The following is a 19,331-nucleotide window of genomic DNA, read 5'->3' on the forward strand; positions in this document are numbered from 1 at the left end:
GATCAAAGCAGAGCTTGCGGGCTCACTACTTTCTTTCTCTGCCTCCTTCATCAGACCTAAACATATTCTGTCTTCATTCAGATTCTTATATGGCCCTGTACTATAGCCTTTATGCATGACAGGGGAAATAAATGTATGGGTCAGTTTCTTGGCATATCTGCAAGATCAGCAAAGTTGCGCTCAAGTTATGTCTGCAAAGGATCTGGCAGTAGTTGTTGTCACAGGCTAATCACACGGAAAAAATGCTAAAACAGGAGTGCCACTGAAATCCAGGCACCCAAATGTCTTTATGGGCATAGGACTTGCAACTGGGGAGTTCTTTGGAAATAAAATTTTGATTGCTGTGTCATAGGAAAAAAAAAAGCGCATCCAGATTTCCTTACCGGGACCAAATGCAAAGAGATGGATTCGGGGGCTCAGCTGTAGAGATGGCGGTGTTATAACCAAAGGCGCGTGTGGTTAAATGGCACTTACCTACTTTTGTTCCTAGAAATACAGTGTTAACGCCCTGCTCAACACGTGGGGTGACACAGCGAGTGGATGAGTTTACCCACGGGGACACGAGGGTACAGCCTCTGCAGCCACTACAGGCAGGGACCAGCGCCCTTACTCAGTCACTGTCACGCATTTTTTTCTAAGGACATACAGTGACCTAAATTCTGCCCTGGGCATCATAGTGTCCTCATGAAGGTCACGGTCACATGTCTCAGAGCAGACTTTGGCCCCGTTTGCCATATGGGAGCTGGAACATCACATTTTTTCTGAATGTCCCTTTTGTTTATTTTTGTGTTTCTGTTAAAAGTTCAAATAGCTAATTACTGACCCAGCAGAGCCCATTGGCTGCAGGCTTCTCCGCTGCTCTGCCGTTAGTCTGCTCATGAATGAATTTTTGGTTTTGAGGCAGGTTTCCAGGGCCCCTGTGGTGGTCCCAATTTAGCTCAGGCGGCTTACTGCCTGACGTTCCTAAATATGAATGTGCTATGAAAACTACAAGGCCAATCTGTGAGAAACTTTGGAATGAGCAACTTAGTGACTTCTCCTCTGCACAGAGACCAGGAGAACGTGAGTTCTCTTGTTCCTTACAAACCCTTTTCTTCTCTTAAGAAATGTGCAAAGCTAGTTTGGTCCTTGCTCTCTGGCTCTCTCTCTTACATTAGTTGCCACATTGGGGCAGATTTCATCCTTGCAAATCTGCTTTTTTCTCATTGTCACTGCATCGTTTTCGCCTTGTCTTCCCACCATGCTTTGTACACCATCCATGTTGCTCTCAGGATTTTCCATGTGCAGCAAGGGAAAAGGGATGGCAGAGCTCCAGGGATTGCTCCTGGCTTTGCCAGTGGCTCGCTGTGGAGACTTGAGCAGCTCTCTGAACCTTACGGCTTCTTAGCTTTCTCCTCTGGGAAACTGCAAGGGGGATAGCGGAACCTTTGAAATTATGTGAAAATCAAGTCAGAGTGGGTAAATGTGTTAGGATGGTTGTTACTGTAGACAATGCTAAATGGCTTTCCTCTCTGGGAAGTACTTTGCAGGCACGGAGGGAACTGAATCTATATATATTTATAAACACCATATGTGCACCTTGATTTACCTGTTTTGCTGGTGGGTCTTGCTTGACCTCAGAGAGTTAAACTGAAGTTGTCAGAGATGGGAGGAGAGGAACAAGCATATCTGTTCAAGACTTGCAATGTCCTGTAGTCACCATGGCAGAGCTGAACTTTAAGGAGGTTTGTAAAATAACTAGCTCTTCAGGTGTCATGGTGTCCGGGTTTGAGCAACGCAGGATTTCTCTTTTAGTAATTCTACTTTTCAGTAAAATGTCTTCTAATGCTTGGGAAAAGCCCATTTTTAGAAGACTCTAGTGTCTGAATTTGTGAAAATATTTACTTTATAGGCAGGTATAGTATGTGGGTTTCAAGGTCTCAGTGTGTTCAAGCCTAGCCAGGTGCGAGGATGAGGAGGAGCGAGACCCGGGCACTTGACCCACGCTGGCCAACAGGACTATTTCATACCATCAACAGCACAGTCACTATAAATTAGAAAGTTTGCTGAGGAGTTCTCTCTTCTATGATGGCTGTGATCCGGAGAACTTCTTACCCCCGTGCTGGAGCCCTCAGCCCTTCCCTTCCTCCCGAAGCCGCAGCGCTCGCAGTGTCCCACACTTGCTGTCCCGGGAGCGCACGGCTTCCTACGGATAGAACGGGCTGAGTATAACCCTCGTATATTCTATACTGCTATCAGGATCAATATTGGTTCTTTGGTATTATTAATGTTAATTATTTAGTCTTATTCTATTAAATCTGTTTATATCCCAACCCTTGGTGTCCTGGTTCCAGCAAGGATGGGGTTAATTTCCCCCAGGAGCCGGCAGGGGAGGCAGGCATTCGTCCCAGTGACCCGTGCTAGCCCGGGGGGGCAGTCGCCACTGCGGGGTCCGGATGGTGCGCTGCGCTGTGCGGCGGTACTGTAAGCGTGTTCTTATACTCCTTTATCGGCATTATTGTTTTTCTTTCTTCTTCCCTTTGAGCTGTTGTGTTAAATTACACTATTTCAACCCACGAGTTTTGCCTTTTTCTGCCGATTTTTCCCACGGCTGTGGGAGCCGAGCGAGCGGCTGCGTGGTTCTTCGAGACTGGCTGAGGCCAAACTGGGACACTTGGGTTTCCTTGGTTTTCCCCATTCCCCCTCGCCTGTGGGGAGGGGTCAACGGGTGACAGAATAAGTGTCTAAACAACAATAAATTGTTGTGGGTTCTTCAAACCATAACACGTGGGAAAAAGCATGGACGTGCTGGTGGCAGAACTGACTGGTAGACTGGGAAAAATCATAGGAGATAATAGAGCAGCTAAAATGTCATGGACTTTGAGGTGAAAACGAGGCATTTGCATTGTCTGCCTGGGTTATGGAGATCCTCAAGCTCAGAACGCTAAGTGGATGCTGTGGGTTTGGTGCTGGAGTTTAAGGCAGCGTTTGGCAAGCCAGGAGCAGAGGGGAGTCTTCTGTGGAGATCTGTAATAAGGCAGGCTGCGTCTGCGCCTCTGCCCACACCCGCCGGGCGTCAGATGGGTCAGCGTAAACATGTGGCTGGTGAAGGAAACGTGAGTCACCAAGGGAAACTCATGGGGATAGTCTGGTATGTGAAAATAACTCAATGTTTCACGGCATCGCAGCAAGGCTTCAGAGTACAAACACAACTCTGCGTAAAGCCCTGGCAGACAGACCTCAGCAGATGCATCACCACGCGTTACAAGATGATGCTGAAGTTGTTTTCAGGTGTGAATTTTTTTGTTGGTAAAACAGTAGAGAAATCTAAACGTCTTCAGAACATAAAACATTGAGTCTCCTTTTGTTCTGTCTCTTTTGCATATCTTGGAGGACTCTGACGGGGCCCGATTCCCACACAGCCGGAGCCTGGGGAAGCCTTTCACAGAAACCTAGCTCCCCCGTAGCATAAAGGCACGTCATCTGTACCTCTGTGATAAGCACTTAGGGATATTTTTCTGGGGAAGTTGATGTAGCTACTGTGATCACTGAACTACTTTATGCATCCCTAATCTATAGTATCAATAGTTGCGGTCAGTGCAGGAACAGGTTTCATCCCACGTGTGATTGCGTGGGAGGGAGCCAACAGCTAAGGCAGCGTGAGCACGCCGCGCGTGAGCGGGCAGCTCTCGCTGCTAAAACCACGGCTTCGGTTACCAGCTGTGCCCGGCGTCCGTTGCAGCGTTTCCTACGTGTACCATATTATACAGAAACTCGCAAAGTACTGTAACGTTCGACAAAGTGAAGTGAGACGGTACTTCTGTATTTTCTTTAGGCAGTAGCTAATCTTTCCTGCAGAAACTGTGTGGGAGTCCCCCTCCGGCCCCGGCCCCCTCCCCTGTTCTCTGCCTCGGACTCCTTCCCGGTCCCCGTCTCCCGCCCTTCCCAGCCTCAGCTCTCTTTCAGCTCATCGTTTGCTGGCTGTGACGGAGCAGAAATGTGGCTGTGGCCATGGCGGACAGTGAGGGCTGGGGCAGGAGGGAGGCCCTGGTGGCACAGAGCCCTGCCCCTGCCCGGTCACCCGCCCCGGGGACAGCAGCGGCCGCAGAGAGGAGCAGAGTGTGCAGTATGCAGATGTCATCGCTGTCTGGCTCTGGAAAGAAGAGAATGACAGAAAAAAAAACTGTCAAATTTCTCTGCTGGATATTTCTGCGTGCCAAGGGTTGCTCTAACCCGGTCCCTGTTGGCCAGGCCCCGAGGAGCTGCGTGGCAGATGGGGAAAGGGGGCCCTGGCGGGGTCCCTCGGGATTCCCGTTAGACCACCGAGTGCAGGGGGGTTAGCACAGTGTGGAAGGTGGGAAGGATTCACGTGCAGCTCAGGGTACACCCTGGGAATGACAGCAGCAAGCTGTGGAAGAAACAGAAGAAAAAAAGACCACATTAAGTAGACCAGTGATTTGTTTGGGGATTTTTAATGCTTCCCTCCATGAAAGCAAAGCTGTTTCAGTCGGTTTGACCCCAGTCATTCCGGCTCTGCTACACATCGCACCAAATATTTACTCTGCTAAATTGCGTTGCTAGAGTCTCATTGGCATCTTTTCTTTGAAGTGATATCCTAGAGCTTTCATTTTGTTGCTGGAAATCCCTACCTCACATCCCATAGTCCACCCCTTACTGAGCCAAAACCCCTGCAGGCACCAAACTTCTGCGTTAGGCTTCCTAAGTGCAGACCTGAGAATCAAAAGAGCCTTCACGCTGGCACATCAATCCGGGAGCTGAGGTACTGACCCCATGTGTGAAATTTTGATTGGGTTTAGCTAATTTTGCATGACATGTCCCTACCGGTCTCCCATGTCTCGGCAATTCAGTAGCATCAGACACAGTGTATTCGTGTACCTTCGGCCAGATCTCCCGGCTTCGGTTCTGAGAGGTCTTCCTTTGACGATCAGACATGCCTTTCCCTCCTGCAATGATGTCGAAACCTGCTGGCAGCCTGCTTAGCAAAAGCAAAGAAGAAATCCTCCCCAAGTTTGTCTGTCTGTTCGCTTTTAAGAGCAAACCTTGTTGATTATCAGCTAAAGCGGTCTGTCTGGAGACCAAAATCAAGTACGCACACGCAGCTTCACGGAGTTACAGTTTGGAGCCTGTGAAATAATTAGCAATTTCTCTGAAGAACCGCAGCCTGACGATTCGCAGACTTCATAGCGCTCTGACTTTGATAAACAGACAACGTACACGACAGCTTCCTGGGATCACGGTAGCCTACTTAGCACTGCAAACCACCAAAACACCAAAGGAAGACTTGCCAAAAGTAAGCTAACACAATTCCTAAATGTTAGACATCAAAGCATTAAAGGGACTTTGTCATTTTAAACCTGAGACAAATTCAAATTTGCATTTACTCTATAGCTAGAAAAAAGTGAACTTCTGTGGGAGGAATTGATTCCTCCGCTATCTGAGTGTAAAGGAGATCCGGTATGGCTGGGATAGCTTACTGGTAACGTTACGAACTGTCCCATTGCTAAATAGTTCATTATCTCCTCTAGATAGTTTGCTTGTGAGCCGCCTGGTCCCAGAAATCCTTAGCAGAAAATACAGGCTTAAAAAGACACGCTTCTGCCCTGGGAAGTCAGTGTTAAAAATGGTAAAGCCCTGTGTGCCTTCATCCCAGCAGTAACGGTTGGCACCGAAAACAGAGGCAGTGTCCTATCCCCCCTGCTCTGCTCTTGCATTTGGCGTGTGCTGGCCACGCTTCACCTTCAAGAAAACTGTTACCTATTGTTAGCTGGTTCAGCAGCTTGACCTCAGATCTGAACTGTGGACTGGACACTGCACAAACACCAAAAAAAAAAATCCTCGTTTTGAGCGATTCCAGTCTAGATACACAAGGCGGACAGGGGGAAGGAAAAGGGACTCAACAGGCAAAGGCGTTTTTCTCGCCCTCAGAGTGAGGTGATTTATTTCCTGGCTTTTTCATCACTTAAAGATGTGGAATTGCATCCCGCGATAACAGGCAGTGTCCCCAGGCCAGGGCTGCCCGGTCGTAACAGCAGACAAACATGAGACAAGGGAATTTCCCAGCCTGAAGGGCAGCCTCGCTTCACCCAGGCAGGCGGTAGCACCTGGATTTTGCTTCTAAGATGCATTTGTTTCCTTCTTGAGCTTTTTACTGCACATCACAGGCTGTGTAACGAGAGACCTCTCACTGCTGGTCATCTTATTAACGATCCCGCTTTTCCTTTGTAACACCTACCTGTTATTTTGCTCCTTCTCTCCCTATTTACTACACACGGCACTGTCTCGTATATTTAGCTTTTCTTTTCTCCCCCTCAAACTTAGATTCTATCTACAGAGATGGAAGTTCATTAGTAAGAATATAAAATAGCTAAAAGGCTTTGCAAAAGTTAACTCTCAGATTAAAAATAATGAGGTGTTTTTCCTGAATGCCTCACGTCTGACAGTAGGAGGGGCAGACAGTCTCTGTGATCATCCCACGTTCTTAATTTCCCTGCAGCACAATCCAGCTGTTGGCTGTTCTCTGGGTTTAACTGGAAAATTGTGATTACTGTGCTTTATGTGTATATGTGGCTTTGTTTCACTGTTCATCCTTGCCACATCTGCTCACTCCGTGAGCATTGATTCTGCCCCAGTGGAGGGGGAGTGAGGATGTGGCTGGAGGTGAGTCACCCCCCCTCCCCGTTCCGTGGCAGTCTCAACTTTTCGAGGAATCACAGACTGAACAAGAAAGAATGAAAAATATATTCAGACATTGATTGTGCCACCCATTTCTTTCTAAACAATGGGTTTGCAATCACATCTTGCTATTAAAAAGAAATCCGTTTTGCTCTCTCTAGCAGCTGTGTGGGAGACTGGGAGTCAGCAGGTAGATATATCCAGAGAAACATGCGTTTGGGTTTCTGTTTATGCTCCTTTTTAACCCTGTGTCAGCACATCTGATTGTGGAGCTCTCTTGCCTGTACCGAGGAAAAAAGGAAACTGATTAAGTGGCAAGTGCTTAAATTAAATGTGATTAACTTGCTTTTATATCCTCCTCTCTCCCATTCCCAGTGACTTCAGATTTCGTTCTGTACAATGAAAGGTGCGCACATGAAACCAACCAACTGCCTTGGAAGGTCCTGTCAGTCTTTTCGCATTTTTGCATTCAGGTTTCACCATCACTTCTCATACTTGCAGTATTTCAACTTGTCCTTGCAACTCTTCTATTTATATTAAAGGCCTCACAAATTATTGTGTGTTATTTCTGGCCACAGTCCCTTTATTCCTTTGGACACAGAAGAATTGCAGCTAATTTTTTTTTTTTTTTTTAGTGCATCCCAAAGACTTGGAAACCACAGGGCAAATAAAGACATCAGAAATCCATTTTATTTATTTGAAGCTTTCAGACCAACTACTATGATATTTTAGGACTGAACTCGAGCCGTTTGCAAGCTCAGAGCTGACAATAATGTACTACAACCGAGGAAATTTGCTTTGGAGCATTTGCAGTTCCTCTGCGCCGCCACGTATCTCGCCCCAGCAGCTGCTTCTAAAACTTGTACTTCAGCTGCCATAATCTTATCATTAAAGGTGGATTTAAGTTTTAAGAACCGATGAACAAACCTTTGTACTTGCAACCAGAAGCTGGGAGATGACTCTGCATTTAAGGTGCAAGCTCAGCTTTACTCCGGCGTTGGGTACTAATCCGGCATAATCGAGCGTTAGATGGTGTGAACTCCCAGCAGCTCCTTTAGAGACAGGCATCCATTCGCCTTGTGGTTCAGCTGCTGCTTTCTGACTTTTCAAATCCCTTCTATGTTGTTGTTTTTGTTTCCTATCCTTGCAGTGGTAACACGAGGAAAAAAGCTGAATTTGACCACATCCATGAGGATGTCAAGCATTTAGACTTTATTGGTTTAGAAGCTTACTAAATTTAAACAGAAGCATTAACATGGCCTTAGGCTCTCTTGACAGTTATAAACTCTTCCTTGGGGGGATTTCTGTAATGCTTTCTAATCAGCTTAAGGAGTTAATTAAACAGCTGTCACTTAGCTTCTTAATTCTGAGACTTGATGCTAAATAAGATTTGAAATTAGTTATGCATGACTGAAGCACGGATTCTCTGATATAAATAAGATGGCTGCTAGCTGCAGAGGAGGAAAAGCTAGGCCTTTTTCAAATAAATAGTGACCAGATTCAAGGTGGTACTCTGGAGTAATGTTCTACAGGCTGATTAATAGACAAGAAGAAAAAATAGGAAAATGGAGGATATTGAATGAGTGCCAAACGGGACGGATTTTCAGGCAGCTATTCATTCCCGTTTGGTGGCGTGCCCGGGGCTTCTGGAGGTTTCAGTGATCATTTTATTCTCTTCCCTATTGCAGTCTGTACGTAGTAAACCCCAAAGCCGAGATGCCCGTTGGAAAAAAAAAAAAAGGAACGTGCTTGATTTTAGAAGTCAGATATTTAGCCTGCAAAAATATATTCCACTACTATAATAAAAAATGTATCTGGAGATCTGCCGTGCTTATAGAACATGTATTATAGTGTTGTGGGGACTTCTTAATACTTTTTTCCTTGTGTGTTGTAGTAGGACGAGTACTTCTTCTCCTGAAGGGTATGAGCTGCAGATCAGTCCAAGTTATTTTGAGGAAACATGTCTGCAGGTCTTTTTTTGCAAACAAGCTGGTGCCTTGCTCACTGCTGCTTGTAGTGTTGTGAGGTTTGTGAGGGGTAACGGGGACTCCGCTTTAAAAGGATGTGTTGAATCGTGCTAAAGTGCTTTTGGAAAAGAATGCTGACAGTTAGTACTAAACTTTTCTTTGTCGCATAAACCTGATGCGGGGCCTCAAATCTAAGCGTGAGTTAGCGATGTATTTATTTCTTTTAAAAGTCATTATTAAGAAAAACATTGGGAAATATTGCGTATATGGAGAGAACCAGGGGAAGAGAAAGAAATTCCTTAAGATTTATAAAGATATTGTTGAAGTCCTTTCTTTCACCTCAGGAATTATAAGGGAAAAGATGTCCGAAGGGAAATTGAATTGCAGGGAAGCTACCAATTAAAACTGAAAAAGGCTAATAGGTATTCACTTCTGCATTTCTACTTAAATAGATGCTTACTGTGTACATCTTCTGAATATGTTTCTGCTGGAGGGCTTAATATGCTCGGTTATTTAATATGAATCTCTTCAGTAAGCAAAGAACGCTCACTCCAGAATCTTCTTTAAAAGTATTACTATTTTTTTAACGTGGTAGCAATTTCAGAATAAAGATTACCTGGTCTTCCATTTCTATTACATGGAGAAAAATGGGTTTTTTTTTATGATTTCATTTTATTATTTGGGGGGTTCAGTGTATGTGAATTATAGAGATAGGCTACGTAATAGGTAGAGAAAGTTCAGCATCTTTTTAAAAGCTGCTCGGGGAATTAACTTTTAGCCATTAGAATATTTGGCTATAGCTTTGCAAACGCATAACTATTCCCATCTTGCAATGCCCTGACATCATATCTCCTATAATCTGTGTTAGTTATGGATAAAGAACATAATATTTCTTCGGAAGATTCCTTTATCACTTAAGCAGCAAAAAGCAACACTTTGAAATTAGTAACTATTTAGATGTATAGCTTTTACATGCGGAGACTCAGAACTATAAATCTCTGTATAGCTAAACGAGTATCATGTTTGTTTCCTCAAAATGAAATAATTTTTATATGCTTTCACCCGGGGAACATTAAGCCCTTTCTAGCCACTAAACAAATGGCTGAAGAAGCATTTTACTCTGCCCTGCTGTGTAAATTGGTGTAAATGCTTATTATGCTTCTATGTTGAAGGGTGAGATGCAAACCAAGTACCTAAACAAGTCACACACCAAGTCCACACTGGTAGAGGTACTGAAACCTCTGCAAACAGCATATACAGCTCAGTTCTTCTAGTGCAGAGTAGCACAGCTTCGGTCCATTGCCAGCTTGCTTTGCCCTTCCTGTGCTTTAGAGAGGTATCGGGTGGATTTGTTTTCCTGGGACGGCAAGTAGTTGCTGACAGAAGGTCAGAAAATCGCCACCGCCACTGGTATGAACTCCAGGCATTGCTTGTTGCCCCCCACCTCCCTCATTTCTTTTGCAGAGAGAGGGGACAGAGATTGTTTTATGACTCTCTGAGAATCAGCAGTACGGTCATGCGCTGCGCGGTGTGCTGATACGGACTAGGCACAGGTCTGGAATCACTCTCTTTCTGAACATACATCTAGAACCTGGATACAGACAAAATCTAGAAAACTTTGAATTGGGGATCTTTGATTTTGGATAGAGACAGCACAGGAATTTGCTTCTTTACCTTAGAATCAGGTACAATCGCTCTCATCTCCTTGCATTTAAGTGCTCTCATTAAAGTTGTTGTGATTATTCACACGATTAGGTTAAGTACAGATCTGTCAGACGGTAGCCTCAGAGAGAGAGCTCTGGGGCAGGACCCGAGACCACATTACTGAGCTTTGAAGCCACCTGAGACTCTGGACATGCAGAAATTCCCCGTGGATTAGATGTCTTAGGGACATGCTTTTAGAAGGTAGCTGGGAAGGAAAACAGGGTGGTGTCGGTGAAACAGCTGGTGCACGAAGTGGCCTGGCTTCGCAGGCGTTTCCAGAAGGTGGCAGGTACCAGCTCTATTAGGGTACAGTCTGTATTCCGAATATCCAAAGCCAGCACTTGGAAAATTCGGAAACTCAAAAGAAATCCATGAAGCTTGTGAGAATCACTCTCAGTTGCTAGCTCTTACCAGGGGAAATTACATTTGCCTTTGGTAAGCAGACCTCATTAATCACGCTGTTTCAAAGGCTTGGTTATTAAGCTTCCCTTTGCTTTATAAAATAATTGCAAGGGTCATACCGTAATGTATCAACTGGAGGAAGAAGGCCGTTCCTGCTTGGGGGAGCAGGTCTTTTCAGCGTGGTGCAAGTAGCTAGGCACGGGGTACGGCCTCAGATAGTCCCAATGAAATGAGATTCATGCCCCAGTGTTTGCAAAATCGGGCCCTGATGCCTGGGTTCTGTAATTATCGCGGATGCTTAATGGCACTTGTTCTGTCAAGCTGCCCCCCTTTGCAGCTCGGTGGAGCCTACAGGAGAGTGGCAAAAGTATCTAAATAACCTGCATGCGGGAACTTTGCTGCAAAGCCCCGATGTGAAAAAAAATAAAAGAACCTGGAAACTTAATTGCAAATCTTACTGAGATCTCAGTTGCCTGAATAATGTATTCTCTGCTGAGAACAAATGTGCACTCAAGACAGAAGGGCCTTACGGTACAGGCAGATATTCTCACCTTTGTGTGAATTATAATTTCAAAATATCTGAAGGGCTTTTGTGCTGAGGGAGGGAGAGGATTTTCTTCTTAAGTTCTCTTTTTGTGAAATCCTATTTCACCCTCCCCTAAAGATCACGGTGAGTATGGGGAAACTTTAGCAAAGCAGCTATTAAAAGACCAGGAGGTTTTTTCTTTCTTTCTCTCTTTAAATATTGCTTTGAGTCTGACTAAAGTGTCTCTGTTTCTTTAAGTAACAGGAGAAGGTCTTTTTGATCCACATCCCTTATATGAGAGCAATCCCTGCATCTCCTCTTTAGCCCAAGAGGCAGTAGGGGGAGTCATCATCTTCTGGTAACTTGGTTTCAATCTCCCACTTTGTTGTCTTCCATAAGTAAAATCAGGTCAGTCTCAGAGCTCATAGCGTGAGCTATTTAGATAATGAGAAGTTAGCACTTGGGGGGCTTTGGAAGCTTTTATTTCACAAGAGCCAGCTAAAATCAAGAGCCTCTTGTTCTACGGGATAGTCCGTGATTTGCAGGCACAGTTCTGAAAAGCTCCGAGACCTTTCCAGGAATGAGCAATGTCTTGCAATGAGGCGCAGAAGAATTCAGGCACCAATTTGAGCCCTCTGTGTATCTTGGCAGGTCGGTGATACCTGCTGTGTGAGACTGACGTGACAGCCAGGTAACCCAGAGGGCTGTGTAGTCTCGTGCTCTTCATATAATCAGAACTCAGTGCTTTTAAATTAGAAGTGATAAAACAAACAGAAGGAATGCATTTTGCAGTTATCATCATCACAACAATGACGTACCAGAGGCACAGGTCGCTGCAGAGCTCGTTTTGTTTAAAGAGCCCAGGCCCTTCTCAGCATCCTTCCTTTTTGGGAGCCTCGTGAAAAGATAAAGAAACAATTGTGAACAAGTGCTTGCCCACCGTTACCCAACAAGAGCCGGGATATGTCCTACAAAACCTGACGAGGGTCTGATTCGCCACAGTCCTGTGGTACATGTAGTCATTACCCAGGACCAGAATGGTGGCACTCTTAAACTAACTCCCTGGTAGGCAGAGCAGGGGAAACCAGGTCTTATCTGCCATGACAGGCAGTGCCACTAGCCCCTTTTAGAGGCTGTGAATTGGGAGATTTAAGATGAATCTGCCAACACTGCGTCCCAAAGAGCAGCCTAAAGCCTGCCTGTGAGACTAGAGTTGCTCCCATACACACGGCCAGCCCGAGTGTCCCACCAAACGTGCAGGCAGAGGCCGTGCTAGAGCACGCCTGGCATGCCAGATGGTTTCATGTGCCTCAGGCGGCTTTTGGAGCAGCTATTGTCCCTGTGCAGGGTGTCCACAGGCTGGAAGTTAGAAAGTGTGCGTGTTGCAGAAGACACCGCCCCACGCTGCAGGGACTTGTTATCATCCAGGAGATTTGGGACAAAGTGGATCTCTGACTACCCTCAAGCCAAACTTGTTCCTTAACAATTATTCAGTATTTCTTTCCTCTAAACGTTGACAGTATTTGTCCAATAGTGTCACAGAATTTCAGTATTTGTAGAAAACATTTCAGAAAACAGCTTTGTGGGTAGAACAGCAAGACTTAAGACATTACTTTTATGTGATCAGCAAGGTCATTGGTGGGCTCCTCGGGATGGAGATGTCACTGTTGCTAGGTGCAAGGTACGTCTTGTTTATGTGGTGCAGGGTCATTCCTCGGGTGTTAGGTTGCTCTGACACTTGGTACCGTTCATGAAATAGCAATTAGGGTATGACAGATACCTTACCAGCCCTGAATCACAACTGGGAGTTTGGTTCCAGGATTGAAGGGAGGAAATTAGTCTTTCCTGCCTGCTGTACTTGGAACAGTTCTTGGCATAGCTGTTAGAAATTAAAGTAAAGCTGAATCTAGGAGGTACTAATGAATGAATAGCAAAATATATTAACTAAAAGGACTTTTTTTTTGGTCTCTAAGGAAGCAGAGATCCTGAATACGGCTATTCTTACTGGGAAAACAGTGGCTGTCCCTGTCAAAGTGATCTCCGTGGAAGATGATGGGACTGTGACTGATCTTCTGGAATCTGTGGAGTGCAGATCTTCAGATGAAGATGTCATTAAGGTAGGATCGTACTGCTCCATTACACAGTGGTGTTCTCGGATGTGACAAGTTCTTTCACACTCCTAACTGTTCTGCTGCTGGAAGACAAAGGTTTATTATACATATAGATTGGATCAGTGGAGCAATAAAAAAACCACAAAATTGCACGTGTTGGCTTTCAGCTTGTGCCAATAATACTAAAAGCTTGTAAGAAGTCCTGCATATTCCTACTCAGCTTGATTAATGGTTAACACACATTAACGGTAGTGGAAGGACATGGGCAGCAGTGGTGATTGTGGGAGATTGTGCAAAGTATTCCAGCGCGCCGACAGCAATGTTGGCTTGTCTACAGCAGCTTTTATCTTTTCACAAACTCATCTGCGGCTTTCACTTGAGAAGAGGAAACAAGAGACATGGCTACAAATAAAAGTTAAAATTGATTTTTTTTTTTAACATAACCAGCATGTCACAAAACGATTACAAATACTACAGGCCACCCCTCCAGCTGCTGGAAATCACTGTTATCCCATTAACTTTTGCGAACTGCACCATATTGAGGACTTGGCCTTTGTGAAATTTGCCTTAGCCTAAAGCTGACTGGAATACTAAGCTTTCTCCCTGTTATGTTAGTTCATTTTAATTTCGATTCAAACAGCTGAGGGTAGCGTTTAGCTCCAAAGCTAGCCTCCCTGAGCCCCATTAGCTGAAAAAGACTCTTCCTAGTGGACATTTTTTGCCTTTATAGGCAAAGGTAAGTGTGGGTACTTGGTTGTTACTGTCATATGGGAAACTGCTGGGAGTTTCAGATGTACCTACAAGTTTAGGAACTTCGTGTCACAGCTGGAGCGACAACTTGGAGCAGGGCAATTGGAGAATAAACTTGAGTATAGGTTTAAATCATCTTTCGTGAGCTATCTCTAAACAGATTTAATTTCTTTTGTTTTTAACAAAAAGTTGCAATTTTTACACACATTGGACTTGTTTTAAGTAATTTCTTCATGATAATTTCTTATACACAAGATGAACCCAAGCAATTTCAAAGTCCAGCGTTTTTTATGTTTCCCTTTTAGAATCTACTCGGGATTGCTATTTATCTGAATAGCCATGATGTTAATATTTTCTGATTAGATGTGTCTTTCTGGCTGTCTTAATAGAGACATTTTTTTTTGTTTCTATGAAGCCCTTTTGAATCTGGTAAATCTGCCAAATATAGCAAACTGTTGGACTGAGTCCAGGGTTAAAAATAGAAAGAAATTATTTGGGATCCTTTTCTTGTGTTACGGAAGTTAATGGACTAAGTCTTCACTCATTAACTTTTTATTTTTTTCAGAGAACTGGAAAAAAGTATTTGAAAGCAAATATACCATTTGGAAGATATTTTAAAAATCAGTTTTGTTTTCTGAAGTTTTAGTTTTTTAATTTGGTGTGTTCATTGGGTATTTGTGTAGTGGTCTTACCTGATATAAATCTGCAGCAGCTTGTGGTATACGATATGCTCAGCTCTAACCCTGTCAGAGAGGTTAATTGGTAGCGCTGCGTAAGTGTGTATCTGTCATTAATTGTGAGTACATGAATATACCAATAAAGGCTTGTGTGCTTACTGTTATTCATATATATACACCGTTACGCAGTGATGCTAATGATAGGCGCTATGGCAAAACAGGAAACCACTAGTCAGAGATCAAGACCTTCAGGGCTTCTGCAAACATCCCCCGATAGTTTGCTCCTCCGCAGCAGGAAGGCAGGTTTCAGCAGCATTAAAATGGGTCACCAGTTTAAAGCGAGCTCTTAATTGAAAACGTGTCTCCAAGTTTCCAGTTTACCTGCTCTGTTTCAGACCGAGCCTTATTCGCAGACATCTTATGTAATGAAGATAAAGATATATAATTACTGGCCAGCCTTCAGCATGCAAGAGTAATTAGAGTTTCTGATCTCTGGGCATTAGAGTAGTGAATATAAAACGGAAGAAGAAGTCTGCTTAAAATGCCATTGAAATATAAAGATTAAAATTATATTTCTTTGTGTCTTTACTGTTGCTGTTTTTCAATGCATCTGTCATGTAGCATCTAACAGATTGATTACATCTTTGTGGCTTAGCTTTTATTCCTATTTTTTTGTTGTAGATTAATGATGAGTTTAAGTTCATTTTCCTTGCAGAATTGAGGATACCTCATTCTTTTAGTTTCAGGGGCCGCGTTTATTACTCATTTCTTTCATCTGAGACTTCAAAGAGCTGGACCACATTCTGCACTGACTTGTTTTCTGCCAAACTGCATCTACTTGAACTTGGCTGAATAAGTCAGGATAAAGTTTAGTCCATTGAAACAATATTCCTATTGAAAAATGATTATCTGAATTTATTTGGTCCACCATGACAGAGTAACCATGCCAAAAAAGGGAGGCGTGTTATAAGCTCTGTTTCACAGAAACACAGACACGGGCAAGCTAAGGTGAGAATTTCAGAGTGCTGTAAGAAAGTTCTGACCATTGAAGTAGATGGTAAACCTCCTACTGACCTCATGGAAAAGCGAGAGATTGGTGAGCAGGGTTTTTTTGCCGAGTTGTTAATATGGATCAAATTCTCAAGATGATCTAAATCAAGAATGAGGAGAGGGGAAAAAATCAACAGCTTTTAATCTTTCAGTTTGAAAAGACATTTGCATTTCAAAATGGCCATTTTTTCAAGGCTCAACAAAGCCTGAAAGTCTCCAAAGCAACACTTTCCAATGCTCTGGGGTTTTCAATTTGATGAGTTGATTGAAAATCTGCATTTTGGTTGCTCTGAAATGAAAACACCTTTAGGTTCATTTTGTTTGATCAGTTAACTAAAAATTCCAATATATTCTCAGCTCTGTCCAGAAGCCACTTGCCAGAAGTCACACAGTGAATGGTGCCAACACCGGGAACAGGATACTGTTTCTCTGGCCCTTTTTTATATTACGCTGTGTATTTTGTAGAGGACTCCATTCCAAATCTGTGTGTTATCCAAAATCATGAGCTTTTCTAACAAAATACCTTTAGCTTATTTCCTTCTAGAGCATCTTGTGTTTTTCTTAGGCCGTAGATAAGGGTGTAAACAGGAGGACTGTCATATGGACTTTTGTCCGTATTACAAGCAAACTCCTGGGGCAGAAGGAGTGAAAGGAGGGTTCTTACTATGGGTATGCTTTGCCCAAGCTGGGACTTGGCACGGCGCCGTGGGGCTGTGTCCCACGGGCAGAGGCCGTGCAGGGCGTCACAGCGTGGCCTCCTGCTCTGAATTCCCGTTTCCCAAAGCAGCAGCTCTACAACCAGTTCTGGCCGCGGGACGATTGCCTGGCGTTTGTGCTTGCCCTGTGCCGGCTCTCATCTTTCTGGCTTTGCGTGAGGAGCGAAGCGGTCGTGTTTTATCCCTGCAGGCGGTTTCCCGGGCGGCTGTAGGGTTGCAGAGCCAGCCCGCTCCGGCCACAGCTGCCTGGTAGGACGTTACCGCCGAGCGAGCGAAGGGTTGGTACCTGCTTCGTTCCGTTCACTTCGGTCTGTGTTAGAGGGGATAACAACACACTTGGCGATTTGTAAGATATTACTGCAATCTTTCAATAACGGTGCGGTTTTATCGGTGGCGAAATAACTTCATTTTAAACAAGTGACAGACTTTACAAAAACTTGAAGCATCCGAGCATTTGAAATAGCCTGAAGCTACAGCTTTCGTAAAACATCAAACTTTTAACAGCTGTTTCTCCTCTTCCTTGCACTGGTGCACTTCAGGGAAAAGTTGAATTCTTCTAAAAGCAGTGGAGTGACAGAGTAAAAAATCAAAGGGAGGAGATAATCAGGACCAGGATTTTATCTGCTCCTTAGTTTAGCGTCGGCAGTTCCAGTGCTGCAGATTTCACAACAATATTGCTCGTGGCAGTACATTTGATATTCTTTTTACAACACGTTCTTGGATGCATGTGATTACACAAGTTTTCAGTTCCAGCTTTCAACTGGAAACGAAAACCCTCATAGCTGCAGGTCAGAGGCACGGGCCCCCAGAATGGAGGTACTGCAAAGATACACAAAAATCTAAACCCAAAAGGGTATGAAGAATCCCAATTTCCCTGTGATCTCTCAAGTTTAAGCCGAGCTAAGAGTGATTTGAGATGCTCGTTATGTCTCAGCTGAGTCTCACGGCTCACCCAGGCAATAGGGGGAAGGCAAGTGTTCACCCTTCCCCGGTGCCTGCTCCAGTGGCTTGCTGGGGGGAGAAGGACAGGAGGAGGAGAAAGCATCCTGCAGTGGGGGCACAGCAAAGCGGGAGAGGGGGAGGAGTGAGCCCCTGTTTCAGAAGCAATGATCTATTAAAGTAGCTCATCAGAACGTGCAGTGTCGCATTCAGGTGAGGTTGTCACGTGGGTTTTGGTCGCTCAGGGTTCAGAGGACCCAAATGGAAAGAAAAAAGCAGATGTAATCAGCATGGTTTGTTGAATGATATCAAAGAAAATACTTTCCCATCGGCAAATGGGATTTTGTCTAGATTGAACATTTGCACAGAATATGGTTGTGTAGGACTGAATTTTATAATGAGAAAATAAATCTCTGCCTTGAGGGTTGGGTGAAGATCAAGTTCAGTCTGCCATGGTTTTCCACAATATATTGTGGTTTTTCTCACCAGCTGAATTGCCTTATTCCGTCCCAAATAATTTTGATCTGTCTTGAAACAAACATTTGATTTAAGTCAGCAAATGGATGTTTTTATTTTCTGCCATGTCTAAACATTTCATTTTGATAGAAAATGATAAAATCATGTCCTGTCATTTCAACTCAGTTTCAGTATTCCTGACATCAGAATCTTTCTGAACTTTTCACCTTAGGATGAAGCCACTGTGAAAAAGAAAATACTTTTTCTGATCTGCTGTAGTAATCGGGAGACAGGACAAGCTCAGAAAAATGCACTGTTGAAAATAAAAGTTGTAATAATAACTGCTGAGTTCAGTCCATGTGCTGTTAATGTTGGTTATAAAGGGAGAAGGAAAAATTTTAATCTGTTTCTGGTATGAAGAGCAGACATGGCTAAAATGAGTTCTGAATGTAGAACTGACATGAGAGTCCCTTATCTCCCAGAAATCATCTGAAACTCACCTAAAGCTGTTGAAGTTACTGGATTTCTCTCTTTCATATTCTGCTAATTCATCATTCTGCTGTGAATCTTGAGAAATAACAAGGTTTCTGTGGAGTTGTTTGCCTTTTTGTAATCATCTGTACTGAAAATCCCAGTCTGACTGGGACAATTGACTACAGGTTTTTTATATTTCTAAAAGCTATAAGCATATAAGATGCAAAACTTCTTTGTAACATAAAAATCCAAATAATTCCTGAATTGAGGCTTCCTCAAAATTCTACAGAAGATACCAAGAAACCTGTCTCTTTGTGCTTAATGGGAAAGAATACGTGTGCTTCTAGAGCCAGGGATGATGGTTTATTTCTTTCTGTGGGTATTTCTGTTCCTTCGTGGGAAGGAATATCTCTATTTCCATACGAAGAATGAGGCGAAAATCTAAAGAATATCCAAACAATGATGCCGAAGAGGATCTGAGTGAGGAATTCTTTTGAATAATGGTGCAGGGATCGTGGCTTCCCTTCTTATTAGCTGCTGATCTGTATTGTTTACGAAGAGATGTAGAGTCTCAGCTAGTAGTCAGCTGTGATTGTGAAAAGTAAGAAAGAAATTATAATGACTGGACTTGCAGAGCAGGTTTTTTTCACAGGTAGATCATTTCAAATTTCATATTTTATATTTTGGTGTGGGTTTTTTTTCCCCCTGGAGTTGGAGGAGAGGTTTTTTTTTAAGAAAGCAACTTTGAAATTCTGGAAAAGGTTGCTCAGTCTCAGCCTGGGTGTTTGCATGAGCTGACTGAGCAGATCTAACCACTTGCTGAACCCAAAAGATTAATGTCCCTCATGTATTACACAATTGCTAAGGTGCGATTCTGTGACTGTTTA

At 43.8% G+C, this 19,331-nt stretch overlaps 1 protein-coding gene across 1 annotated transcript in view; it reads left to right on the forward strand.

The window, feature by feature from the left end:
* The window catches only part of TMEM132D (transmembrane protein 132D), a gene marked incomplete at both ends in the record, with an annotated part of 267,960 nt that overhangs the window by 213,601 nt on the left and 35,028 nt on the right, over window positions 1–19,331 (forward strand). The window contains one exon of the mRNA XM_082491814.1: window positions 13,245–13,388. Within this exon, the coding sequence (XP_082347940.1) occupies window positions 13,245–13,388 (144 nt within the window). The remainder of the gene's footprint in view (window positions 1–13,244; window positions 13,389–19,331) is intronic.

The sequence above is a fragment of the Vanellus vanellus genome (assembly GCF_965231255.1).
Source record: "Vanellus vanellus genome assembly, chromosome: 16".
Lineage (NCBI taxonomy): Eukaryota > Metazoa > Chordata > Aves > Charadriiformes > Charadriidae > Vanellus > Vanellus vanellus.